Raw genomic sequence first — 27,213 nt, 5'->3', positions numbered from 1 at the left:
AAGGGTATGACACGACATAGGACCTAAACAGTAGAAAGACATTAATGGGGGGTGGGGGAGGGCAAGGAAAGTTTGGTGAGGGCAGCAGGGCACAACAAAGATCACCTGCGAGGATCAAAAAAATGGGTACAACGGTTGGACGCAGCAGTCCCGAGCAAGGGGCTCTGACATCTGAACTGAAGTTAGAGGGGCCGGTGGATCCCTGGTTGTGCAGGCTGGATGGGACACTGGTACCTGCCCTGGAAAATGGGAGGCTACTGGAACACGTGAAAAGAGGCAAGCGATGTGTCGGCGTGGAGAAAGAGGAAGAAGGACACACAAAGATGAGCCCTGGGCTTGAATAACTAGGTGAGCGGGAGCGCCGTGGACGGAGATGTTCAAAGAAAGTCTCAGTTGAAACTTTTACTGGGAGACGGGGTTTGGGAAACCGTGTGAGTTCAGTTAGGGTCTTACTGAGTTTCAGGTTCATTTGTGACATCAGGAGAAAGTATCAAGTAGGTGGTTAGAAATACAGAGTCCGTGGGGCGTCTGAGTGGCTCCGTCGGTTAAGCGTCCGACTGCAGCTCAGGTCACGATCTCGCGGTTTGTGAGTTCGAGCCCTGCGTCGGGCTCTGCTCTAGCAGAGGATTGGGATTCTCTCTCCTCCTCTCTCTGCCCCTTCCCTGCTCGTGTGTGCTCTTTCTCTCCCACTCTCTCAAAATAAATAAATGAACATTAAAAGAAACTTTAAGGGCGCCTGGGTAGCCCAGTCGGTTAAGTGTTTGACTCTTGGTTTTGGCTCGGGTCGTGATCTCACAGTGCGCGAGTTCGGGCACCCTGTCTGGCCCTGCGCTGGCAGCATGAAACCTGTTTGGGATTCTCTCTCTGCCCCTCCCCCCACCTTTCACACACACACACACACACACACACACACACAATAAATAAATAAACTTAAAAAAGAGATACGGAGTTCAGAGGAAAGGTGTGGGCTGGGGATTAAAAATAATACGCAATTTGCTTTTCAGTCATGAAGCCCCGGGAGTGATGAGATCAGCGGAGGTGGAGAACACCGCAGAGGCCGGGCTCGAGACAGAAAGCACAGAGGTGACTCAGGAGGAGGAACAGAGGGAGAGGAGAAACAAACGCAGGAGAATGTGGTGTCACAGAGCCATGGGGAGGGACTGGATAAGAAGAGGGGGGTGGCCTCCAGTGTCAGATGCTACCGGGAAGGCAGCTGAGGTGAACCCAGACGTGTTTGCAGGCTGGTCCCGTCTCTGTGGACCCGGAGGCCAGACTGGAGTGGGCCAAGGGTGAGCGGAAGTAAGACCGTGAGGACCGTGAAGGATCCGGGCCAGGATCCGGATCACAGCTCGTGAGGATTCGGGCCAGGATGGGGAGGACGGAGACAGGGCAGCAGCTAGAAGGCAATGAGGGGCTGAAGAAAGGTGTTCGCTGGGCTGATGGCGGTGGGCCATTTGTCCCAGCCGGGAACGTGTTTAAAGGCCGATGGCACAGACATAGTTGAGGGGGAGCGTTTTAAGTACGGAAGAAAGAGGTGTGAGGGCCCCGGGACGGACATACGGATGCTCTCTGAAGTTTGGAGAGGGGTGGAGGGGAGGAGTGAGATAGGTTCCTTTTCTGAGGGTCCTGCCTGGGACGCAGGAGACGAGGCGGTCTGACATGTGTGTGTGTGTGTGTGTGTGTGTGTGTGTGTGCGCGTGTGTGTGTGCGCACGCACATGTGCATTCGTGGACGGCGAGGAATCCCTCGTAAGGAAACGGAAAAGACTGAGCTGCGCCCTCTAGTTGATGGGAGGGTGAGGTGACCGTGCTCTCCTGCCAGGCAAATAAAAATTGGGGACTGGGGATTCACCGCGGACCAAGCTGCCTTGCTGAGCCACAGTCTGTCCAACATTTGGCAAAGAAGGAGCAGACGGGTGGGTTCTTCCAGGTCTGGGGCCTCGCCAGGAGTGTGCGTCACAGGGAGGGTAGGGTTTTCCAATGGAATGAAGCCCTCAGACAGTCGAGCTAGCTAAGGAGCCCGATGAGGACGGGGCAGGGGGGCGGGGCTGAGGGCCATGCCATCTTTCCAGGGAACTGGAACAGCTTTGTGCTTGAGGATGAGCTGGGGAGGTAAGTCGGAGCCCAACAGAGAAGGACCTCGAATGACAGGTGCTTGGCCTTTCCTCCCAAGGTCAGTGAGGAATCTGAGTAGCTGAGGGACACGTGAGCTTTGTGGCTAGAAAGTTCCCCCTGTCTGCAGTGTGGTTGAGTGACCACAGCTGGGAGCCAAGTGGGGAATTGAGCAGGGGAGAGAAGGTGAAAAGTGGGGGGGGGACAGAGGGGGACAGAAGTGGGGGATGGGGAGAGGCCAAGTGTCAAAGGAGGTTGGATTCCAAGAGCCGAATGAACAAGCTTCTGTGGAGCTTTTCCTCAAGAGCATAAGGATCTCCCCCTTGAGACCCATGGCCACAGACCCCTTTGAGGCCACCTCCCTGGGGCTCAGAGAGAAGCAGCCGCTTGCCTAAGGTCAGGGCCATGAGGGGCCGAGACATTTACTAGTCGACTGCCTGGCGGGGCTACTGGTCAGGCCGGTCTCCCCTGCTCAGCCTGGGACTTGGGACACGGAACCAATCTCCTCTGGCAAGGCCATGTCTGCTGATGGGGGTGTGGATCCTCGGCCTTAGAAGGTGCCCCGAGAGCCCCGCCCCCGCCGGCACCTGCCTCAAGAGGCCCCTGCCTCTTGTGTGGCGCCTCATCCCTGGGCACGGCTGGCCTTCTCATCCCTCAACCCCCTCCCTTCCCACAGTCAGGAAGATCCAGGGACAAGCCTGCCCTTCACCTTGCTTCCAAGTGAGGAGGGCAAAATCACAACAGCAGCCACCCGGGGTGGGGGTTGGGGGGGAAGCAGCTTTGACCTCATGCCCTCCGCGGGCCAGACACGGACACGGCTCTGGGTGTTATACAGACCCTCTCACTTCCTCGGAGCCGTCCTTCTTCACAGATGGGGGGTTGGGGGACACCCTGGGAGCGAGGGGGGACACCCCGGGAGGACACGTGGCATAGCGGGGGTTGTGCGGGCCTCTGGTTCCAGGACAGCCTCCGGCCTGGGGTTTCCACTTTTTTTTTAAGTTCACTTATTTTGAGAAAGAGAGAGAGATCACTTCTTGGCCTTTTGGCTAAGATCAAGTGGAGAAAGAGAGAGAGAGAGAGAGAGAGAGCACAAGTGGGGGTGGGTCAGAGAGAAGTAGAGACAGAATCCCAAGCAGACGCTGCAATATCCCCGCAGAGCCCGATGCGGGACTTGAACTCACGACCGTGAGACCATGAGACTCCTGACCTGAGCTGAGATCAGGAGTCGGACGCTTAACCGACTGGGCCACCCGGGCGCCCCCGGGGTGTCCACTTTTTGAGGGACATGCCAGCAGATGCCTGGGGCAGGGGGTGGGCAGCCATGGAGAGCTATCGTGTCCTCACAAAAGGGACCAAGAATATCTGGAGGGTTCTCTCAGGGGTAAGAGGGCGCGTCTGGCTGCGACAATTGGGACTGTACCATCTGGTGTCACTGTCTTACTTTCTGGACGATAAGCCTGCGAAGCAGAAACTGCAAAGCGCGTGGGATCTGAGATTGTGGCTTTAAGACCCGGCTTTGAATCCCAGACAGAACACGACCCAGCTGCGTGGCCTAAATCACACAACCTCTCTGAGGCCTGTTTCTTTGTTTGTAAGACAAGGACAATAATAATATCTGCATCGGGGGGGTTGCGAGAGCCAGCGAGATTACGTGAGAGCTTTGTTCACCGTCCAGCGTGTCCCAGTTCTATCGCGAATGGGGATGGGGTGTCGCAAGGTCTCTGATTCCAGGCTGGACACTCGGCTTACCTTCCCTCGGTGGTCCTTTCCTCTCTTGCAGACTTGTTTCGTCCCAAAATGGCCTCTCCCTTTTATCGACTTTTCCTGGTTGTCAGCGTCTGTGCTCCGGTCTACTGTGTGCCCCCATCCAGTGGCCCCTGCCCTTCCCCCACAAGGAACACCGCTACCCCCTGGGTATCTTCCAGCAACACCAACTTTGCCTTCCGCCTCTACCGGATGCTGGTTTTGAAGACTCCGGATCAGAACGTCTTCTTCTCCCCGCTGAGTATCTCCGCTTCCTTGGCCACGCTCTCCCTCGGGGCCCGCTCAGCTACCAAGACCCAGATCCTCCAAGGCCTGGGGTTCAACCTCACACACGAGCCAGAATCCACCATCCACCAGGCCTTCCAGCACCTGCTCCACTCACTCAGTGTCCCCAGCAAAGGCCTAGACTTGAGGATGGGAAGCGTCCTCTTCATCAAAAAGGAGCTGCGCCTACAGACAAATTTCTTGGACGACGTCAAGAGGCTGTATGATTCCAAGGTCTTTTCTACAGATTTCTCCAGCACCTCCACCGCCCGGAAGAAAATCAACAGCTATGTGGAGAAGGAGACCAAAGGGAAGGTTGTAGACTTAATCCAAGACCTTGACCCTCTGACGGCCATGGTCCTGGTGAACCCCGTTTTCTTTAAAGGTAAGTCTCTGAGAGGCTGATTTTGATTTTAATGTTGTTTCTTTTTACCCCCAGTTGAATAAGCAAACTAGACAAGCCCTAGACAGCACGGTGAAGTAAGGGGAAGCCTGAGTTTGAATCAACTGTGTCACAAGCTGGCGGCATGAGACCTGTTCCCTCTGCTAGCTTTAGTTTATCAATTACGGTGGCAGGGGGTCATTCAGCTCTGTGTCTGGATAGCCTGATTATGCGTCCTGAGAGGCTGACACTGGCCTCCGTGGGCAGCCCAGCAAATCCAAAGGTGAGAGCACTTTTATAGGTGGATGTGTAGACTGGCCAGTGTATAGAAGTGTAGACAGGCCAGCTTAACTGCCATTCACACCCCCTGGGCAAATGTCTCGAGCTTTACAGTTTGCAAAGACACTGTGCTGCCACAGAACGGACAACGGCTTTGAAGTCGGACAGCCCTGGGTTCGGATTCCACCTCTACCCCTTACTTGCTCCATGATCCCGGGCATGTGCCTAATGCGTGAGTCTCTCTACTAACTGGATGGGTGATGATACAGCCAGCACCATGGGCTTTTGCTTCTGCTGGTGTGCTGGACACTCAGGGCTGAGTTATCATGGATGCCATTGTATCATCCCTCCCTGCTTCTCCTCTCTCTCCTTCCCTTCCTTTCTCCCTCCTGCCATCCCCCCACCCCCCATTTATCTTTCCCTCTATCTACCCGCTCACCTTTCCACCCAGTTCTCCATCCATTCTGCAAGCAGGGAGGGGAAGGAAAAAGAATCAATATGCCGTGAGCCCCTATTATGTCCTCTGTGCTTTATCTACGTTGTTCATTTAACTTAATCTTATTTTCTTCTTGAAATATAAGTCACACAGCACGAAATTCGCTATGTTAAATGTACAGTTCAGTGGGTCTTGTTTTTAGTATACCCACAAGGTTGTGCAAATACGTCCATGCGTGACTCCAGAACATTTCCATCACCTCTCCGTGAGCACTCACTCTTGATTTATGTTCTTCCCCAGAAACAAGAATACACTTTCCGTTTCTATAGTTTGCCTCTTCTGGACATTTCATATAAATAGAATCCTATAATATGTGCTGGGTTTTGTGGGGACACAGTTTTCAATTCCTTATACCAAGGAGCATGCTTGCAGGATTGTTTGGCAAAAACATGCTTGGTTTGGAAAGAGACCACCAAACTGTCTTCCAAAGTGGCTGTACCGTTTTTGCATTCATGCCAGCGATGTGTGAGAGTTCCTGTTGCTCCACAGCCTTGTCAGCACTTGGTGTTGTCAGTGTTCCAGATCTGGGCCACGTGAATGGGTGTTTTGCTGATATCTCGTTGCTGTTTCAATTTGCATTTCCCCGGTGACATATGACATGGAGCATCTTTTCATCTTTATCTGTCACCTGTCTCTCTTCCTTGACAAGGTATCTGTCAAGGTGGTTAGCCCACTTTTTTAATCCAGTCATCTGTTTTTCTCATTGCTAAGCTTTAAGAGTTCTTAGTATATTTGGGATAACAGTCTCTTATCAGGTGCTTCTGTTACAAATATTTTCTCTTAGCCTGTCGCTTGGCTTTTCATTTTCTTAACATTGTCTTTCACGGAGCAGAAGTTTTAAATTTTAATGAAGTTTGGCTTACCAGTGATTTCTTTCATGGATTGTGCCTCTAGTGTTGTATCTAAACATTTTTTGCCGTACCCAGGGACATCTAGTTTTTTTCCTATATTATCTTCTATGTGTTTTATGTTTAGGTCTGTGGTCCGTTTTGAGTTAATTTTTTTAATTTTTTTTAATGTTTATTTTTGACTGAGAGAGAGGGGCAGAGCATGAGTGGGGGAAGGGCAGAGAGAGAGGCAGACACAGAATCCAAAACAGGCTCCAGGCTCCGAGCTATCAGCGCAGAGCCTGATGCGGGGCTCAAACTCACGAGTTGTGAGATCATGACCTGAACTGAAGTTGGTCACCCAACCAACTGAGCCACCCAGGTGGCCCATTTTGAGTTAATTTTTTATGAACGATGTAAAGTACGTGTCCAGATTCTTTTTTTTTTCTCTTTGCATACAAATGCTAGTGGTCCCAACACCATTTATTGAAAAGACTATTTTTGCTCTATTATATTGGTTTTGATCCTTTGTCAAAGATCAGTTGGCTATATTTACATGGGTCTGTTTGTAAGCTCTCTCTTTGTTCCATTGATCTAGTTGTGTATTCTTCACCAATACCACACTGTCTTGAGTACTACAGCCTTATAGTAAGTCTTGAAGTTGGTTAGTGTGAGTGCTGCAACCTTGTTCTTCTTTAATAATGGATTGCCTATTCTGGGTCTTTTGCTTTTGATATAAACTTTAGTATTAGTTTGTTAATATCTATAATATAACTTGCTAGTATTTTGATTGAGATTGCATTGAATCTATAGATCATGTTGGGAAGAATTGACATCTTAACAATATTGAGACTTTGTATTCATGAACATGGAATATCCTTCTATTCATTTAGTTCTTTGATTTCATTATGTGAGTTTTGTAATTTTCTTCATATAGATCTTGCACGTATTTTGTTAGATTCATACCTAAGTATTTTTTTGGATGCAAATGTAAATCGTATTATGTTTTTAATTTCAAACTCCACTTATTCATTGCTGGCATATGGAAAAGCAATTGACTTTTGTATATTAACCTTATATCCTGCAACTTTGCTATACTCCCTCATTAGTTCCATGGATTCTTTTGTTTGTTGACTCGTGGGTTTTCTACATAGATGATCATGTCATCTGCAAACAAAGAAAGTTTTATTTCTTCTTTCCCAACCTGTATACACTTTATTTCTTTTTTCTTATCTTATCGCATTAACTAGAACTTCCAGTAAAATGTTGGACAGGAGTGGCAAGAGGGGACATCCTTGCATTATACCTGACCTTAGTGGGAAAACTTTGAGTTTCTCACCATTAAGTATTATATCAGCTGTGGGCTTTTTGTAGCTTTTTTTTTTTTTATCAAATTGAAGAAGTTATTCCTTTATTCCTAGTTTATTGAGAATTTTTATTATGACTGGTGTTGGATTTTGTCGAATGCTTTTGCTTCATCTATTCATATGATTAATTTTTCTTGCTTAGCTTCTTGATATGATGGATTGTATTAATTTATTTTCAAATGTTGAACCAGCCTTACAAACCTGGAAAAAACCCCATTTGGTTGTGGCGTATAATTATTTTTATACATTATCGGATTTGATTTGTTAGTATTTTGTGCAAGATTCTTATATCTGTGTTCATAAAAGATACTGGTGTGTAGTTTTCTTGCAATGTCTTTGTCTGACTTTGGTATTAAAGTAATGCTGGCTTGATAGAACAAATTAGGAAGTATTTTCTCTGCTTCTATCCTCTGAAAAGATTGTAAAGAATTCGTATAATTTCTTTCTTTTTTAAAATGTTTTTGGGGCGCCTGGGTGGCGCAGTCGGTTAAGCGTCCGACTTCAGCCAGGTCACGATCTCGCGGTTCGTGAGTCCGAGCCCCGCATCAGGCTCTGGGCTGATGGCTCAGAGCCTGGAGACTGCTTCCGATTCTGTGTCTCCCTCTCTCTCTGCCCCTCCCCCATTCATGCTCTGTCTCTCTCTGTCCCAAAAATAAATAAATGTTGAAAAAAAAAATTAAAAAAAAATGTTTTTATTTACTTTTGAAGGAGAGAGAGAGACAGACAGAGCATGAGCAGAGGAGGTGCGGAGAGAGAGAGGGAGACACAGAATTCGAAGCAGGCTCCAGGCTCTGAGCTGTCAGCACAGAGTCCGATGTGGGGCTCGAACTCACAAACTGTGAGATCATGACCTGAGCTGAAGTCAGATACTTAACCGATTGAGCCATCCAGACGCCCCTATAATTTCTTTCTTAAGTGTTTGGTAGAATTCACTAGTGAATCCATCTGGACCTGGTATTTCCTATTTTGGAAGGTTTTAATGATTGCCAATTTCTTTGATAGATATAGACCTATTCATATTGTCTATTTCTTCTTATTTAAGGTTTGGAAAATTGGAATATTTCATCTCAGTTATCAAATTTGTGGGCATAGAGTTGTTTGTAGTATTCCTTTATTTTCCTTTAATGTCCATAAGATCTTTTTCAGTGTCCCTTCTTTTATTTCTCCTATTAGCAGATTGGCTTTTTCTTGTGTATGGCCCATACTTTCTTTTTATGCCTCATATTTTTTTGTAAAAGCTGGATTTTTAAAATAATGCAATGTTGCAGCTCTGAAAATCAGATTTACCTCATCCCAAGGATTTGTTGTTTTTGCTTGTTGCAGTAGTTGTTTCTTGAGTGACTTTTCCGAACTAATTCTTTAAAGTCTATACTTTGTCATGTGTGGCCTCCAAAGTGTCTTCTTGGTTAGTCAAGTGGTTAGTTATGACTGGGCAGAGATTTCTTTTTTTTATTATTTTTTTTAATGTTTATTTATTTTTGACAGAGAGAGAGAGAGAGACAGAGCATGAGCTGGGGAGGGGTAGAGAGAGAGGGAGACACAAAATCTGAAACAGGCTCCAGGCTCTGAGCTGTCAGCACAGAGCCCGACGCGGGGCTCGAACTCACAGACCGCGAGATCATGACCTGAGCCGAAGTCGGAAGCTCCACCTATGGAGCCACCCAGGCACTCCCTTGGGCAGAGATTTCTTAAGTGCTTGGACCAAATAAATCTCCTAGTCTTTGCTGAGGACTCTTGTGTGCATGATGGGGTTGTCATCAACACTCAGCCAGGCAGTTTATAACTCTGACTCAGTCTTCACTTTCTATTTCTGCAGACCCTCAAGGTCAGCCATAAGTGAGAACGTAAGTGAGAACTTACAGCCTTCTCATATTTTTTCTCAAATACGCACACAGCTTTACACATGCATGAAGCCTCTAAATGCCCAGGATATAATGGAGCTTTCCAAAGCTCCAACGGACATCTTATGCCTCAGCTTTTCCTTCTAGAATTTTTTATCACTTTGTTGTTTGCCCCATCTGTTATCCCCACCTAGGCAACCATAAAACTAAAACATTTGTCTGTAATTGTTTCTAGCAAAGAACTTCCAGCCCCCTGGGGAGAAGGCTTTAATCACTGACTGTGCACCAATCAACCTTGGAAGTGAGATCTTCCAGTTAACTATCTGACGGGTCAAGTGATAATAATTCTTCAAAAATGAGTCTTTGAAAGACCTCCAGGTCAATCCCTCTCCCAATGGTAGTGGGAACACAGGCTGCTATTTGTCAAGGCTACTGCTGAGCTAGAGAGTAGAGGACAGGACTGGCACAAGTTAAAATAACCACAAAATTGACTGTTCTTTCTGAAATTCGGCCATTTGTCTTGAATGAACTCTCCCTAGGTTGCTACAAGGCTTTGATTAATTTCCAGAGTTCCAAAGAAGTTGATTCTGAATATTTTTGCCAGTTTTCCTTATTGTCTTTAGGGAAGGGTGACAATGCAGAGGTCCTTACTCTTGTCGTTTTTGCAGATGTCACCCCCCACCCCTACCCCCAGCCTGTCCTGTTAACCTTTTTGACTCGTTTATTGTTTGCCTCAAGTGTTATCTACTGCCCCCCGGCAGCTGCAAAATGTATCACTGCCTGTGACTTCTTTTGACTAATTTCCTCTGAGGAATAGAGTTTTTTGCATTGGTTGAGCTCCAAATCAGATCAAGTACAGACAGTTCTGCAAATGATGCCTCCCAGGGAAGCACAGGACAGGTCAAATAACAGTGTTTAGGGATTGAGTCTTTGAAAGGGTTCCAGCCCTATTTTTTCCCTCCTGGGGCTGCCAGGTTTCTGGATTTCACTGGAAATGAAATCTTGTTTTTCAAGTCTTCTGAAGAGTTAGGACATGGGGAATGGAACTAGGGCAAGTTAAAATACCCCAAAGTTCACCTTCTTCCCAAGATTTAGCTGCTTCACTTGAATAAACCATTCCCTAATTTGCTGAAAGAGTTTGGTTAATTTCTAGAGTTCTAAGAAAGCTCATTCTGATCATTGTTGGCAATTTTCCCATTGCTTTTATGGAGGAGAGAGTTTTCAGAGATCCTTACTTCATCATTTTTGCTGATAGCACTTTGACACAAAGACCTCTCTTTTCTCTCTGTGCCAGCCAAGTGGGAGAAGCCCTTTCACCCTGGATATACAAGAAAGAGCTCTCCGTTCCTGGTGGGCCAGGGGGCCACTGTGAAGGTCCCGATGATGCACCAGGTGGAACAATTTGCTTTTGGGGTGGATCCGAAGCTGAGCTGCTCTGTACTACAGATGGGCTACAGTGGCAACACCGTGGTGTTCTTTGTCCTCCCTGGCCAGGGCAAGATGAGGCAGCTGGAACAGGCCTTGTCAGCCAGGACACTGAGGCGATGGAGCCTCTTACTCCAGAAGAGGTGGGAATCTGTGTCCATTTCCAGACTCCTGGGGCAGGTGATGGTGTACCCCCAAGCATGGGGCAAGGGATGAGGACGTACATCCAAGGGTGGCAGCTGTTGAGTAATCGCTCCTGCCAACTGAGCGGCAGCTGCACGCTGGATGGTGAACTTGGTGCTGTGCGTGTGTGTTCCCACTTGAACTTCACAGTCACCCGACAGGTGAAGAGCACTGGAGCACCGTCACCCCCACCCACACATAAGGAAGTCGAGGCTCTGAGAAGGGAGGTGAATTGCCCACAGCCACGTAGCTAATAGGTCCTTGCAAAGCTGTTCCTTCATGGCTAGCAGAACTCACCCTATCAGCCAATCCAATATTAAACTCCATGGACTGATTCCATAAAAATAAACAAGCAAAGAAAGCATTGATGCTCACCTATAAAATGAGAATCATGATATTACTGAGCCCATAAGTTGTTGAAAAGATAAAACAAGTTACTATGCATAAAGTACTTAGCTGATTAGTTCTTTCTTTTCCTTTTCCCTTTTAAGTTTTGTATTTTATTTTTTGTTTTAAGTTTATTTATTTATTTAGTTTGAGAGAGAGAGAGAGAGAGAGAGAGAGAATGAGCTGGGTAGGGGCAGTGAGAGAGGGAGAGAGAGAAAGCATCGGGCTCCACGCTGCCAGGACAGAGCCCAACGCGGCGCTTGAACCCACGGACTGTGGGATCATGACCTGAGCTGAAATCAAGAGTCGTTCGCTTAGCTGACTGAGACACCCAGGCACCCCAGATTATTATTAGTTCTGTAACCATTATGGAGAGTATCAAGAGGATGTTAACCATAAGATACAAAGGACTATCAAGGCCTTACATACAATCTCTTAGCAATATTTTCTTGGCATTCTTGGCATCATTCCCAGGTGCCCACAGTCCAAGAGGAGAGAAGACAGGGTCAAGAGAAAGACAAAGATCAATGCCCAGGGGGAGGCAGGCAAAGTGCTAAGGAGCTTCAGAGCAAAGAGAGATCACTTTTAGCTGAGACGGAAGAAGGCTTCAAAGAGATGGTACATTGGAGTCAGGAGCATAGATAGGACGTGAAGGGATGGACAGGACATAGAGGCTGAGGCAGGCCACTTTTGGCAAAGGAAACAGCCCTGGCAAAGAGGTGAAGTTGGGAATTAAGGAACACTGTAGGATCCTTCAGAGGTTTCTTCTCTTTTCTGACTGCAACCAGGGCTGGACAGAGGAGGCAGCACGGAGGCTGGGGCAGGGGGGGGGGGTTCATAAAGAGGGGCAGACAGAGCAGGGAGGAGATGGCCAGGCGGGTGCTGGAGAAGCAAGAGGGAAGAGAGAGCTGTCCATTGTGCTGATGCCCATCAATGAGGACTTGAGTGTCCATCCAACACTTTTGTGCTTTCATTTTTGTGACTCACCGAGTACATGACCTTGCACAAAGCACTAAAAGTAAGTTTTGACATCTTTAAAATGGAAATGACTAAAATTATCTGGGACGATGCCTGACGCATAGTAAATGCTCAGTAAATGCAGGCTGTTCCTTCTTGGTTCAGGGAAATTATTGCTGAGGAAGAAAAACTTATGTTGACCTGAAGGGATGTGTTATCCCACGTAGTAGCCACTAGCCCCCTGTAGTTATATAAATTTAGGTTAACTAAAATAAGTAAAACAAAAAAAAATGTTTTCCTCACTGGCACTAGCCACATTTAAGCTGTTCGATATAACCACGCATGGCTAATGGCTAAAATGTGGAACAGCACAAATAGAGACTATGTCCACCCTTGCAGAAAGTTCTGTTGGACTCTGATGCTCTCAGGGGTTAGCAGAGTTTGTCTCAGGAGGGGCTGGGGGTGGGGGATGTGCTGGGCCAGGGACGGGAGACACACTTCCATCACTGCCTGGTGTCCCCCATTGGTCTCTGCCATAGGCTCCCTTGCTGGATCCCCATGTATTCTCTGTACCTTCCTTCATTAGGGCCCTCCCTTTCATCTCATTTATCTTCAGGGCCAGACTTGCCCCTAGATAGGGGGTTTTACCTCCAGAGCAACCCGGGTTGTTTGTCTGGGATGTATTGACTACTTCAGCATCAGCCAGCAATACCTAGAGGAAGAACAGAGTCTCCCGAAATGCCACCTAGAAGCAGAGATAGAGACCAAGGGGCTCATGACCTCACTTTTTCCTTTTCTCCATCTCGGCAGGTGGATAGAGGTGTTCATTCCGAAATTTTCCATTTCTGCCTCCTATGACCTGGAAACCATCCTCCCGAAGATGGGCATCTGGGATGCCTTTAATAATAATGCTGATTTTTCTGGAATCACAAAGACAGACTTCCTGCAGCTTTCCAAAGTGAGTTGGTCCACGAGAACATTTGCCTGGGCAGGGAGAGCGGGAAGAGTTTACAGTACCTGGCTAATCGAGCTCTCACATCTCACTGATAAGGAAACGCAGACCCTGAGAGGCACAGTGACTTCTCTGGGGCAGAAGTTGGGCCGAATTTCATGGCTGCCAGGCCTGTCTGTGGCTTTATGGCCATCATACCTCTGATACACAGGCAACTTTTATCCCTCTTCAAACAAGTGTTCCTAAGGTCCAACCACACAGTTCTGTGGAAATCAGTCCTGTCTTGGGAAAGTAACTCTGCTGCCTCGATACCCATGCAGATAAGCAGATGCCCCCTGGCATTCGACCTCGCCCCTGAAGCCTGGGACTTCACACTGTAGTCAAATTGGCTGCCCATGGGCCATTACTACCCTGTAAATGGGTCATGTGTGACCTCTAGTATTAAAAAGAAAGAGAGCCAACTTCTATCATGTAGGATATTGTACCTGAAATTATAGATTTCTGACCATCTTGAAACAAATCTCTGAGTCCAATTCCCGCATGGCCAACAGTGAGCCCAATGCCCTACATAGCACCCATCAGCCGGAGCTGAGCTATGAGTGTCCCTTTTAGTGAGGGTGCGCCCTCCAGGTCCCCTGTGGGCTCCCTGCTCTGACGAGAGGTCTCCCTGTCTAGTCCTTGTCTGCTCATGGGTTTCTGATGCCCAACTTAAAAGTGTATTTTGATAATACATCATAATGGTCAGAAGCGTCCCCGGGTCATGGAAGGGGAGCTTTGTCATTGGCGTCCAGGGAAAGAATACGGAGGCCCCAATGGAATACGCTGGGCGTGATGGTCCTTTTCCCATTACGTGTTTATGGGCACATCTGAACAATAATGACTGTCATTGCTGGGAGTCCTCAAGCCCCCCTGAAACTTGGGAGAACATGAACCCCAGGGTAAGTCTCTTTCCTAGGAGACCCAGAAGGGATCCAGCACTTAATAACACCTCCTTATGTCTCCAGGGCACGCATGTAGCAACACTCCCGCACACATACTTTGTGTGATCTCCTTTAATTCACCCAATGACCTTGTGGGATATACACCATTATGATGACCCTTCCAGAGATTTGGAGAGTGAAGCCTGCAGCATCTAAATATCTTTTGCAACAATAAGTGGCAGAACTGGGAGTCAAACCTGGGTCATTTCTGGTGTGAATTTGTAACCACTCAACTCCACGCTTAAAGACCAGTGGACCGGTACCAATGACAGCCGCAAACCTAATGCCAGGCACCTGGCGTATATAAGCTTGAAGCCCCTTGAGGGGGGCATCGCCATTCCCAGGCAGAACCTCAAAGCTCAGTTAAGTAAAGGTGCCCCTCCCCCGGGGACCACTGACGTTTGTTTTTCCCCTGGCAGGTTGCCCACAAGGCTGTGCTGGACGTCAGCGAGGAGGGGACCGAGGCCGCAGCAGCCACCGCCACCAAGCTCATAGTCCGGTCAAAGGACAGCCCCTCTTACACCGTCATCCGCTTCAATAGGTCCTTCCTGCTGCTGCTGATAGACAAAGCCACAGAGGCCATTCTCTTCCTAGGGAAAGTTGAAAATCCAACTAAATCCTAGGTGGAACTATCCTGCTGGCTGAGTACAGGTTGAAAATGTCCAGGAAATAAACCACATTGTATGATGCTCCCAGTGTGACTTTAAGACATGTCCCCTCCCGCTCTGAGGGTCCGTTTGACCCTGGCAGAGCTGCATTTTCTTCTGGGATGCCGCTTTTAAGGCTCAGCCATCAGATCCGCAGAGATTGGGATCTCAAACCAAAGCTTAAGACCCAATCAGTGCTCTATAAATCCCGCCAGGTAACTAGCTTCATGGATGTTTCTGGTTGGCATATTCCCATTCCTCGGAGCCCCTGGGCATGGAAATATGCAGGTCAGTCACCTTTGTTGAAAAATTAAAGTAATAAACTCAACAAGTCTAAAGCGTGAATTCAGCCAAGAACACTGCTCCTGCATGCCCTCAGGGCCCTAATCTGATAATGGTTTATCTGCTAACTCCCAGTGGCCAGGGTGCCACGACGTGATAGTTCAGTGGCTGGGTGGATTCATTCATCCATTTCAACAAAAACTCACTGAAGACCTAATATGCGCTAGGAGTGAATCAGACAGACAAGGTCCCTGGACTCCTGGGCCTAGACGGGGGTGACAGTCCACAAGCAAACCATATAACCAAACCTATAAATGAACAAACCATGGAGGCTTCTGGGTGGCTCAGTCGGTTAAGCATCCGACTTTAGCTCAGGTCATGATCTCGCGGTCCATGGGTTCGAGCCCCGCGTCGGGCTCTGTGCCGACAGCTCAGAACCTGGAGCCTGCTTCGGATTCTGTGTCTCCCTCTCTGTCTGCCCCTCCTCTGCTCATGCTCTCTCTCTCTCTCTCAGAAATAAATAAACGTTAAAAAAATTTTTTTAATAAAAAAAAGAACGATGGAGGCTGTGAAGGCAGAGAATAGGGTGATTGCAAGAGGGGAGCAGAGCAGAGGAAGTGCTTCTGTGAACACAAAGCCTGAGTCAACAATGCGTAGGCATGCTGGGGCAGAAAGAGGTCCTTGTGACTGGCATGGTACAACCGAGGTCGGAGAGGTATAGAGACATCAGCGTTGTTGGCCGAGGATAGAGGTCTGGGTTTGGGGGCGGGGTTCCACTAAACCAGTTGAGTGTCTCAGACAAGAAGTTGGAAGGCTAGTGTCTGGGTATGATGACCTCTCTTGAGTGGGTGCCATGGTTCTCCAGCCAGGCTTTGTCAGGGCTGGCTGCCTTCTTGGCTCTAACGCTGTCACGCACGCGTGCACACACACACACACACACAGCCCTCGGGGTGTTCGGCCTCCTCCTTGCTGGCTCCTGGAGACAGCGACCAGGCTCTCTTACTCTGAGTCCCGAAAGCCTCATGTGGTGCAATGGGCCACAGCAGCTCCAGGCCGAAACAACCTTTCCATCCTTCCCTGCTTTCCTCCGGACAGGCTGTTCTGGCTCCTTCTACCTCACCTTTCGTCACCAAGGGTCTCTCCTGCAGCCTCTACTGGAACCCCCATGCCCATCAGATCCAGAGACTTCTTTTTTGGGCGGGGGGGAGGACTGGTGCCTCACACGACCTCAGCATGCCAGGGCCCTCACACTGGCTTTTCTGAGCCCTTTTACACAGGAAGAAACAAGACAGAAGGGGGTTATGCCGGATAGCCGGAGAGAAGCTCCGGGGGAACCCCCTACCTCCACACTCCCACAGGAGAACAAACAGAGAGCGGAAATAATTAACCACAGGGCCTCCCTGGGCTGCACGAGAACCGGGACCAAAGCCCAGTTCTCGTGGTGGAGAATGTTCTAAATATCTTCCTACCGGGGACTCCCGCACTGGCTTCCACCATGCTGCCTGTACCGAACCCTGCCACACGCACAGGGCTCTGCCCACAAAACCACGGTGCTGAGCCACTGATGCTGTCCTCTGAGGAGCACCTGGGGAGGACCCGACTCCACGCGCATGCACGCAGGAAGTGGCAGGCGTGAGGAACCGGGGAAAGACGCATCTGCCGTGCCCAACTTCTAGCTCTGTGACCATCAGGAGCCCCCAGTAGTCAAGGGTGGCGGAGGGCGGCCAGCCTCCTTCCCCGCAGCCTCGCCCCCGGGTGGCCCATGACAGTGAAAGCCGGCCTTGGCAGCCTTCCTGTGCCCGTTCACACTTGTGTTAGCGAGCAGGGGCAAGAACGGTCATAAAACCGAATTTGCCAGCTCTCGGCTCTCTCTGTATTTTTTTTGTTTTTTCAGATGCCCACGCCTTGCATTTGTTCTGAAACACGTGCAGGACTCGTTCTCATCAAATACGGCAAGATGGCAGCGGCCCCCAGGTGGCTCAGCCGGTTGAGCGTCCCACTTCGGCTCAGGACATGATCTCACGGTTCGTGAGTTCGAGCCCCGCGATGGGCTCTGTGCGCAGTGCTCGGAGCCTGGAGCCTGCTTTGGATTCTGTCTCCTTCTCTCTCTGCCCCTCCCCACTTGTGCTCTGTCTCTCTGCCTCTCAAAAACAAATAAATGTAAAAAAAAATTTCTTTTTTTTTTTTTAATTTTTTTTTTCAACGTTTATTTATTTTTGGGACAGAGAGAGACAGAGCATGAACAGGGGAGGGGCAGAGAGAGAGGGAGACACAGAATCGGAAACAGGCTCCAGGCTCTGAGCCATCAGCCCAGAGCCCGACGCGGGGCTCGAACTCACGTACCGCGAGATCGTGACCTGGCTGAAGTCGGACGCTTAACCGACTGCGCCACCCAGGCGCCCCAAAAAATTTCTTTTTTAAAGATATGGTAAGATGGCAGCCACAGACACAGCCCCTTTAAGAGAAACTGTGTTACCTACAATTCCCAAGAAGAGAAGGCATGTCCACTACGCAGGGCCACATGCTGGAGCCCCAGGGGTGGTCGGGAGGCAGAAGGAACAAAGGGAAAGATGGACACGAGCCTTTATCGCTATAGTGGGGAGAAGCGGTTAGGTGGGAACAACACCCCGTTGGGCAGGAGGCGAGACACAGACGTTGAGGATGCGGCTGACGGGTTCGTCATCAGATTCTCGTGTGTCGGTGAAAATGCAGCCTTCCCGCGGTGGGGAAGAGTTTCAGGTGTTAGTCCCATGATTTAACGATGCCAAATCAACTTCAGAACATCAGGAATGATTTTTACAGAATCACATGAAGGCTTCCCTCAGGGCGGAAGTAACAATATTCCGAAGGCAGATTCAGAGAACTTGCTCGTCAGAGCCAGGTGACAAAACCCCATGAAAGCATCTAAAGAAGCAAACAAAAAACAAGCTCAGAATCCTGAGTCCAGGGACAGAGGTACCCATGCAATATTTCTAAGCCAACCCACACCGGCCAGTTCATGGTTGGAAAATCACTTTTTAAAAACTCATCCGTGGGCTTTATCAGTGTTGATTTTTTTCCACGAGAGCAAGAGCGCGAGTGTGGGTGGGACAGAGAGAGAGAAAGAGGCAATCACTCCATGCTCAGTGCAAAGCCGGACTCAGGGCTCGATCTCACCACCCTGGGATCATGACCTGAGCCAAAATCAAGATTTGATCGCTTCGTTGCTCAACCACTGAGCCACCCAGGGGCCCCTCACTAGTGTTGATTCTTGATCTAGTGTTCTAGATCAAACTAGTGTTGATTCTAGCTAGCCAAATCTTGAAGTATGGAGTACGGGTTTCTGATTAGAATCTTTCAAATGCTAAGTATCTGTATCTTCCTGTGTCCTGTATCCTTCCTGCCCTGTATCTTCCTGATCTGCCAGGTGGTTGACTAAGTGCCCCCAGAATGTAAGTAAAAATAATTACCATTTCCTTCATGTCTGTGCTGGAGTATCTTAAAGGGCTCCATAGACAGTAGGTCGGCAGAGCTCCCAGCAGCCCCCGGGCCATCTCAGTTTTCCAGGTGGGTATTCCTTCCCCACCTGTGCTGCCATCCAAGTGAATGAGTGGAGGCTTCGGGTCCCACAAAGAGCTGCCTGCACCGTGGAGTTAACAATCCAGAGAGGAGGCGGGGGAGACATCGCCAGTGTGGCGCCTCAGTATGGCGTTTCTCTAAATTTCAGGACTAGGAAGTGAAGCTACTGATGTGGTCAAAAGGACTGGCTTGGTCTCCAGCACTGAGAAGTACGGTGTAGTCATCCCAACTGGTGCCGCCGCCCCTGGGGCGACTGGTGGCCACCCCTGTGCCAAGGCAGACGGAAGCTGTTCCTGGGGCTGTGGCATCGGTGACCTCACAGGCAGGATGGACGCAGCTCAGAGAGGGGGGGGGCGGTTGGGGGGTGGAGGAAGACAGAACTCAAGAAAGAGGATTTCATGAGGTTCCAGAATCCCAGTCCCACCATCGTGGAACCACGGGACCTTCAGTGCCTTAGGGAATCTCTTTGGTCTTCACTCTCCTTGAAAACACTCATGGTTCCTGTGTCATTGGGTTGTCATGGCAGTAAACACACAGAAAGTGCTTAGGACAATACCTTGCAAATTGTTGGTGCCCAGAAAGTGCTACCTGTAAATGCCGTTGTGCTCATTTGTTACCCATATTGGAAACCTTTCAAAAAAGGGTGTCCTTTTCCAGCTCAATTCCCAGCTGAGAGCCCAGAAGAAAATTCAGGCATTCCCGCAGAATGTTGCCCACCACCCCCCCTGTCCCCTGAAGCATCGCTCACACTGTGCGGCCAACATCCTCTGTCCCGCTCAGGTCTCAGAACTATCTACAACCCCCCTTTTTGTTCCCTGGGGTGTGTGTGATCTCTGGTACCAATACACCCCTGACCCCTCAGCCCCCCTGATCCCACACAAAATATGTTCAGAGGCCATGCTTTAAAATGACACAGCAGGGCACCTGGGTGGCTCAGTCAGTCAAGCATCTGACTTTGGCTCAGGTCATGATCTCACCCTTGTGGGTTCAAGCCCCACGCCCGTACCCATAAAAGTTTGCCTACTGCCCATTGAGTCCAGGGCCCGCTTACCGCAGAAAGGAGATCTCTGGTCAGGGGGCTCTGGGTCGGGAGCACGGCTGTGGTGTCAGGCAGATGCGGGTGTGAGTCCCCAGCTCTGCTGGGGGACTGTGAAGTCACTGAGCATCAGAGAGGTGGGTGCCCCCCCTCTAAAATGGGGGCAGTAATAACAGGAGCGGCCTCGTACGTTTGTTTTGAGCGTTAAGTGAGATGCTGCAGATCGGGGGTGCGACGCCTGATTGCAGATCAGGGAGCCCCGCACGCGGCGCCATTCGGCGCGGGGATAACCACTGTTCCTGTACAACACCACAAGGGGACTTAGGGAGGGCTCGCTCCCCAAGCAACGGAGCAGCTCCCCAAATGGCCCACCTCCTACTGGCAGAGGAATGGCCCTGGAAGGGAACGAGGGCTTCTCTATGGAGAAGACGGAGTCCCCCGGGGGAATATAACATACTCATGTGTTCATTTACGGAACAGTTGTACACCCATTTGTACATCCTGTGGGCCAGGATGAAGGAGGCAATCATATTATGTACAGATTTCTCCAACAAAGCTTTCACAGACCACCAGGAAATGAACCAATGTATTTTGCAAGCCAGCATGATATGAGAGAGGCGAGAACATGGTATTATGGGAACCCACGGAACCTAACTCTGCCTGGGTGGGAGGACAGAGAGGTGGCTGTCAGGAAAGTCTTTCTCAAGGAGAGATCGGAAGTGAATCCTGACGAGTAGGTAGGAGCTGTGTTAGCCTGAGAAGGCGGAGAAGTGGGGTTCCAGGCAGGCAGAACAGCACGTGCTAAGAAAAAACCTGGTTTCTTTGCTTCTCGGCAAGGATTTGGACCGGCTGGAGAGCAGAGGCCCGAGGAGTGAGTGGTGAGATAGGAAGTTGGCCGTCAGCAGAGGCACATCATGAGGGTCCTGGGAGAAAGGGGCCACTGAAGGCTTTGGAGTTGGGTAAGTGGCCCGTTCCATACCAGACTGGAGAATGCGTGGAGGTGGCTCTCCTGCAAACAGGGGGCCAGCAACGAGGCAGAAGACATGAGCCATGAGGCAGGTAGTAGAGAGACAAGGGTCAGTGGGAAGCCAGGACCAGCGAGGAGGCACTGTAGAAAAGGAGAAACTGACACCCGACAGGAGGCCAGCCAACAGGCAGCCACACAAACAAATGGGACTCAGAGCAGAGACCCAGTTCTGGAAATCGGGGCATGGGGAACGGGGAGATTCTAGCACACAAGGGCAAAAGATACCTGGGGACCAGGCATCAGAGATTCCCCAATCAGGTTGGCCACCAGAGGACTCCGAACCCCACAGAACATCATCACATGTCAGCCAGGAGGGTGTCACGGATGAGGTGCCCGCTGTGTACGTGCATCGTCTCCTTGAGCATGGGCACTATTTCCTCCACGACGGATGAGGAAGCCAACGCTCCGAGAAATGACTTGCTCGAGGTGGCCCCGTAGATGCCAGCTGGGGCACTGGCGCTCACCTCCAGCTCCATGTGACCCCCAGGCCCACCATCTTTCCAACAAAGCCTGCTGCCACTGCTCATCTTTTTTTTTTCTAACAGCTTTATTGAGCTACTAATTTGCATACCATAAAATCCACCCATTGGCCGTGTATAAGTCCATGATTTTTAGTCAATTCAGCCTCACTTCAACCCAGCTTTAGAACATTTGCAACAACACTAAAGCCTGTCCTCAAGCCCGTTTTCGGTCTGTCCTGGCACCTTCTTTCAGCCCCAGGCAACCACTGATGTGCCTTCTCTCTCTAAAAATGTGCCTTTTCTGGATCTCTCGTATAAATCGAATCCGACAGTGTGCAGGGCTCTGAGCGACTGCTCTCACCCACTATAACGCTCTAAGAGTCCGTCCACGCTGTGGCTGGCGTCGTGTTTTGCAGTTCAACGAGCAATGAGCGAGAGTCCCGGTTTCTCCACATCCTTGTCAGCCCTTGGTATTTCCTGTCTTGTTTATTACAGCCCTTCTGACGGGTATGTAATATCATCTCTCTGTGGGTTTAATTTGTATTTCCCTAATGACTGGTGATGCTGAGCACAGTTTCGTGTGTTTATTGGCCATCCTCTTTGGTGAAATGTCGATTAGAGTCTTTTGCCCATTTTTAAATTGGGTTATTTCTCTTTTTATTATTATTTATCTGCTGTGAAGTCTCTGGCTGCGAAGTCCAGTGTCTGGAGACCCTCACCAGCAGTGTCCTGTTGACTTTTTTTCCTGAGTATGGGCCACCCTTTCTTGTTTCTTTGCATGTGTCGTGATTTTTCTTTTCTTGAATACTGGACATTTTAGATAATATATTATAGTAACTCTGGATTCTGAATCTTTCCATCTGGGGAGATTTAGTAATTTACCTGGGTGATTTAGTTTGTTTGTCGACTTAGTAATTTGCCTAGACGCACTCTGTGATCTGGCCACTGATGTTTTTTCTGTTTTTCTTGTCTTTATTTTATATATAAGCCTGACTCCTAGAGGTCACCCCTGTACTTGTGTTGTTTATTGTTCAGCCACATATTGGTTAGAAATTGTGTTCAAATACCTTGAGCCAATAAAGCTTCCACTTCCTGCTGATGGATCTGTACGGAGGCTGGTGAGCCCATTTAAACCTCAGGCAGCCCTCAAGTACCCCCCAGAATGTACATTCTACTCTTCTCTCTCGCTTCTCCCTGGACCAGGGAGCTATGTGTAGCTATGTGTAGCTTTCACCTGCTCTAGTCTCTGTTGGGCACACGAAGAGCCCCCACCCCACCCCACTGCCTGGGATATGAAGAGGGCTCATCAGGCCCCCAGTAGCGGCCACAGCTCTTGGGACTCCCTGTTGAACCTCCTGCTACTCCGCTGGCCTATTTAGTGCCCCCAACCCAACCACAGACCAGCAGAACTCCCGCCCCCCAACAATCCCACCCCCCTGCACACACACACACTGCTCACCACCGAGATCGTTGCTTCAACAGACAACATACCAAATCAAGTGGTTTGACCACCCACCACCAGATCTGGGTCGGGAGGAAGCAGCCCCAGACAAAAATGTCACAGACTCACTCTGTGCTTCCTCAAAATTCAGTACTCTTCATGAATGAATGCTTCCGTTTGCCACAGGCCTTTGGTAGATCACGAAAGCACAGAAATGGTTGCTTTTGACGATTGCATCCAGCTCTTTAGTTGTTACTGGGAAGACGATTCGTAAGTGGTTTGTCTCCAACACGCCAGGAGTGACTTCCTTCTACACTCGGACTGACCCTACACACATAGCCTTGATTCCCCACCCCTACTCCCAGGCTCCCCCACCATACATACCCCACCACCTAGAATGCCCTCTTCAAACTTCCCTGAGGATGTGTAGACCCCTGTGTTAATTCTTAAGACCTAGATGAAAGGTAGCCACCCTCTGCTGATGGCCCCAGGTCACTCACTGGGTCCTTCTCTACCCTAAGTAGGTGTTTGCCAAAACTCTGCCTGAGCAAATTCATGGCCAGTAACACAAATGGCCCCGTAACCATTAATTTGCTCATTGGCTCATGGGGGACTGATGCGCAAGGAAAAAAATAACGCAAATGATTCAGTTGTTGTTTGGTTTGGACAGTATTTGAACACGATCTGTTGGTCGTTAATATTAACTCAGGTTTATCCATTCCACTGCCCCAGCGGCTGTATAAATATGGCACGGGCAGATGCAAAGAGCTTGTGGCAATAGCAGTTTCCTCTGGAAGGTAAGCCACCTTTCTCTTGGGGACAGAGTGGGTTCCACCTGACTGTGTTTTCTTGCTCTTTTTTGCCATGTTTCAGGTAGCACCTGCCTGAGGGAAGACAATGGAAGATCCAGGGTAATAAGCATGTGTGTGTATTATTTGGGGGTCTCCTCCATCCACTGTTCCCCATCCCAGAGCCCCCTCCCGTTCCCTGGCCTCCTCAACCACAGTGTCCTCCACCCTTCACCGCCCCATCCCCCCTTCATACGAGGTGGATTGAGGAGGCAGTGAAGGATGGGGGCTGTTGGGGCAATGGGGGTAGGGCGTGGGAGATAGGGGGGCCATTGCTGGGGGCTGGAGGGGACAATGAGGGCATAGGGCAAGCTGCTCAGGGCCAAGAGTCTGGTTGACTTCACCTCTGCTCCACAAGCTAGAAGCTGGCAATAAGGCCTTCGCCCACAAATTGTCCAAAACTCCGTTAGTGGAGCATCCCAGAAAGAATAGCATCTTCTCCGCTCTGAGTATCTCTGCCTCCTTGGCCATGACTTCCCTGGGTATGAGATCCACAACGCGCACTAACCTCCTGGAGGGCCTTGGATTTGACCTCAAAGTCATCAGGGTGTGGGACATCCACCAGGGGTTCCAGAATGTCGTTCGGATGCTGAGCCGGCTGAAGAGGGAGGGACATCTGAAGCACAGGGACATCCTCTTTATCGATGGTGATAGGAAGTTCACCTCAATGTCTCCGTGGGACGCAGAGGGCATATATGATGTGAAGGCCCAGATGACTGACTTTCGAGATGCAGAAAAAAAACAAGAAGCAGATCAAGCACTTTGTGGCTGAAAAAAAATGCACACAAAACCCAAGGAATTCATCACCTCTCTGAACCCTCACACCTTCCCGTTTCTCGTTAACTACGTTTTCTTCAAAGGTAAGGTTTATCGAGTGCGTGAATTCCTGTTTGGGTATAACGTCTGCCCTGGCACTTCCTAAAAGATTTCAGTCAGAAACACATGTAGTTTTGGTAATTATATCCCATTTCCCATAGACCAGCAGACCCGAAACTTTTTGATTTGCGTTAATTTCATTGTGTTGCCCGGCCTTTTTAAGCGTTTCTGCTCCCAATCCTCTCAATCATATCGTTTGGCATACTTAAGATATTTTGGAGTAAAATGGAGTAACTCTTGAAGGTAGAAACAGATCGCATGCAGGAGTGTGTGGACAACCATGTGCACGCAGGTGTATGTTTTTCTGACGAGACATTTCCCTCCTTGAATAAGTTAAACCATTTCAAACAGATTTCTTTTGTCATAGGACTTCTTAGAACTCTTAACACACTAAGAGGCATTGGGAGTTTTCAAAGAAGGGATGCTGGGGTCAATGTTTCCCAAATTATTTGACAGCAAAATCCTTTCTTGGTGCTACAGGTCCAGAGACAGGTAGCGTTTTGGTAAACATCTTCTGAGGAACACAGATTTAAAGAAAGCCTATGGTGAATATTTTCAAAATTCATGTGTTTGCCTTTCTTTCCTTTGCATCAATCCGGAATTTTAAATATTCTGTTCACTGAGGTCAAGGCATCACCGGAAGGAGACTGCTCCCTTCGCTAGATGATCACCTCTGGGGTCCCCCAAACATGTGGGTGCTGAGGCCTTCTCCAAGAGGTCACTCTTTGATTTCTTCCTTCCGGTTCCCCTAGGCATCTGGGAAATGGCTTTCCATCCCGACCTCATGTACAAGGAGGGCCTCTTTGTGGATGAGCGCACACCACAGTGCGGGTGGACATGATGTGGAAGACGGAACAAGTGATTTATAGCCGATCGGAGGAGCTGTTTGCTACAACGGTCAAAATTCCTTACACCGGAAACGTGTCCTTAGTCCTCATGCTCCCAGATGTGGGAAAGCCCGACTCTGCCCTAAATCACATGATTGCTCAAAACGCCACGCTTCTGAAATCCAGTGGCATGAGGTATGCTACTCTGGAGGGACATTCTAGATTCACGTTGAAATTTTGCTCAGATCTCACTTCCTCTGTGCAAAAGTCTTATTTCCGGGGAACTGAGATTCTGCTTACTTCCAAGCATCTTTGTGGAAAATGAAACAAGCCAAGCAGGGACAATGGTGGCCTGGCTTCCGTTACCAGCCGGACGCCCCTTAAACTGTCTTAATTCTTCAGGCTGCATGTATCAGAAACCCGCTTTGTACGCGCTCAAGGGGGTAAAGAAAGGAACGTATTGGAAAGATACACCCAAGGGGATCGACACAGCCAGGTGTCATGAGGGGCTGGACACGGGACGGCAACGTCATTAGAAATTCCGTCTCCCCGATGTCGGACTCACCCTTGCTCCTAACCTCTCTAGCTCAGCAAACCAGCTCTCGTCCATGCAGCGCGTGGTTTACTCACCCAACACATGTTTTCTGAGCACCTATGCCACACCAGACACCCCCTGGGGCTGGGAACAGAATGGCTAGCCAAACGCGTCTCTGCCATTGTGGGATTTTCCATCTAGTGGGAGAGGCAGTGAGTCCACTAACAAAGGTGGAAATTCGAATGGCATTGAAAGCTACGGAGAGAATGAGTAGGGTGATAGAAGACAGGATTCAGTATGAATTGGGGATCTTAATTAGGTATGATGATTGGGGAAGGATCCCAAGAGGTAAATTTTCAGCTGAGACCATTGTGGGCAGACACGGCTGCTTTCCAGTCAAGCAAATGCTCCACTCCAGAGTGAGTCTAACCTATTTCGGTTCCAATTACATATTCCTGGAAGGGAGAACTGGATTGATCCAGCTTAGGTAAGGTGTCCACCATGGCCCAAGGGGATATGGACAGATCACATAATGAAAGCGTGATTCTCCATGGCCCACTGAGCTTGGCGGGGGCAGGGGCAGTCTTCGGGCAGTAAATGCGTAGACTGGGAAGAAATCTCCAGATAGTTTTCGGCCCATGCCACGTGGAAGCCCAGACTGTTGCCCAGGCAGCACCTACTGTGGTTGAGGGCCCTGAGAGAGTGTGCGTGCCATCATCTGCCACAGCCGTACTTCATGCCATGCCATGGCTGGGACGGGGCGGGGGGGTACACCAACAGAGGAACCCAACTAATAACTGGGTTACTATCCAGCCAGAAGCTTAACATCACATTGGCACAGGCTAAACTATATTGCTCTGTGAGCAACTACGCCCCTGCCTATAGCTGGAGGGTTGCTGAGACACAGGGCTGGGATCCCCTGGCCTGACCCTCGTCTTCTCTGGGATGGGGAGGGCACAGCTTGAATAGTAAGGAATATTTTAAGAAGTGCTTTGGTTGCAGCCCACGCTTCCACACCACTCATCCCTCGGCACACACGCACTTGTGCCCCACCCTTTTCTCCCCTTTCTCTTGGAAGAGGTCTTAAAGCCCAAGCAAAATGCTTCCCCTGGACAAGGAGAGAGATGTATTTTAGCTTCCTTGGGGGTTTCGCTCTTAGCAGACTGGTGCACTTAATTATGCCCAAGTGCAAGATCTCCTCCAAGATCGACTTAAAAAAAACTGCTTCCCAAGGTGGGCATCAGAAATGTGTTTACTCCAGCAGCGGACTTCTCCGGCATCACACAGGAGGATTTCCCAGCTGTTTTTGAGGTGCGCAGAGCAATTTCTAGAGTTTCTGTGTTATTCACAACCGTCCCGATTGACAAACAATTTTTTGCCTGGGTGGCTCAGTCAGTTGAGCGTCTGACATCAGCTCAGGTCGTGATCTCACGGCTTGTGGGTTCAAGCCCCATGTCGGG

General features: G+C 49.4%; 1 protein-coding gene across 1 annotated transcript; it reads left to right on the top strand.

The window, feature by feature from the left end:
• Positions 1 to 1,156: 1,156 nt before the first annotated feature.
• SERPINA9 (serpin family A member 9) lies at positions 1,157 to 15,190 on the top strand. The gene is made up of 5 exons (XM_043556938.1): positions 1,157 to 1,289; positions 3,892 to 4,524; positions 10,626 to 10,899; positions 13,094 to 13,241; positions 14,635 to 15,190. The coding sequence occupies exons 2-5, from the start codon at positions 3,909 to 3,911 to the stop codon at positions 14,836 to 14,838; spliced, it is 1,242 nt and encodes a 413-aa protein (XP_043412873.1). The 5' UTR covers positions 1,157 to 1,289; positions 3,892 to 3,908; the 3' UTR covers positions 14,839 to 15,190.
• Positions 15,191 to 27,213: the final 12,023 nt, after the last annotated feature.

Source organism: Prionailurus bengalensis, chromosome B3, assembly GCF_016509475.1.
Source record: "Prionailurus bengalensis isolate Pbe53 chromosome B3, Fcat_Pben_1.1_paternal_pri, whole genome shotgun sequence".
Classification (NCBI taxonomy): domain Eukaryota; kingdom Metazoa; phylum Chordata; class Mammalia; order Carnivora; family Felidae; genus Prionailurus; species Prionailurus bengalensis.
The sequence above is the reverse complement of the archived record's forward strand: the minus strand, read 5'-3'. Positions and strand labels throughout refer to the sequence as shown.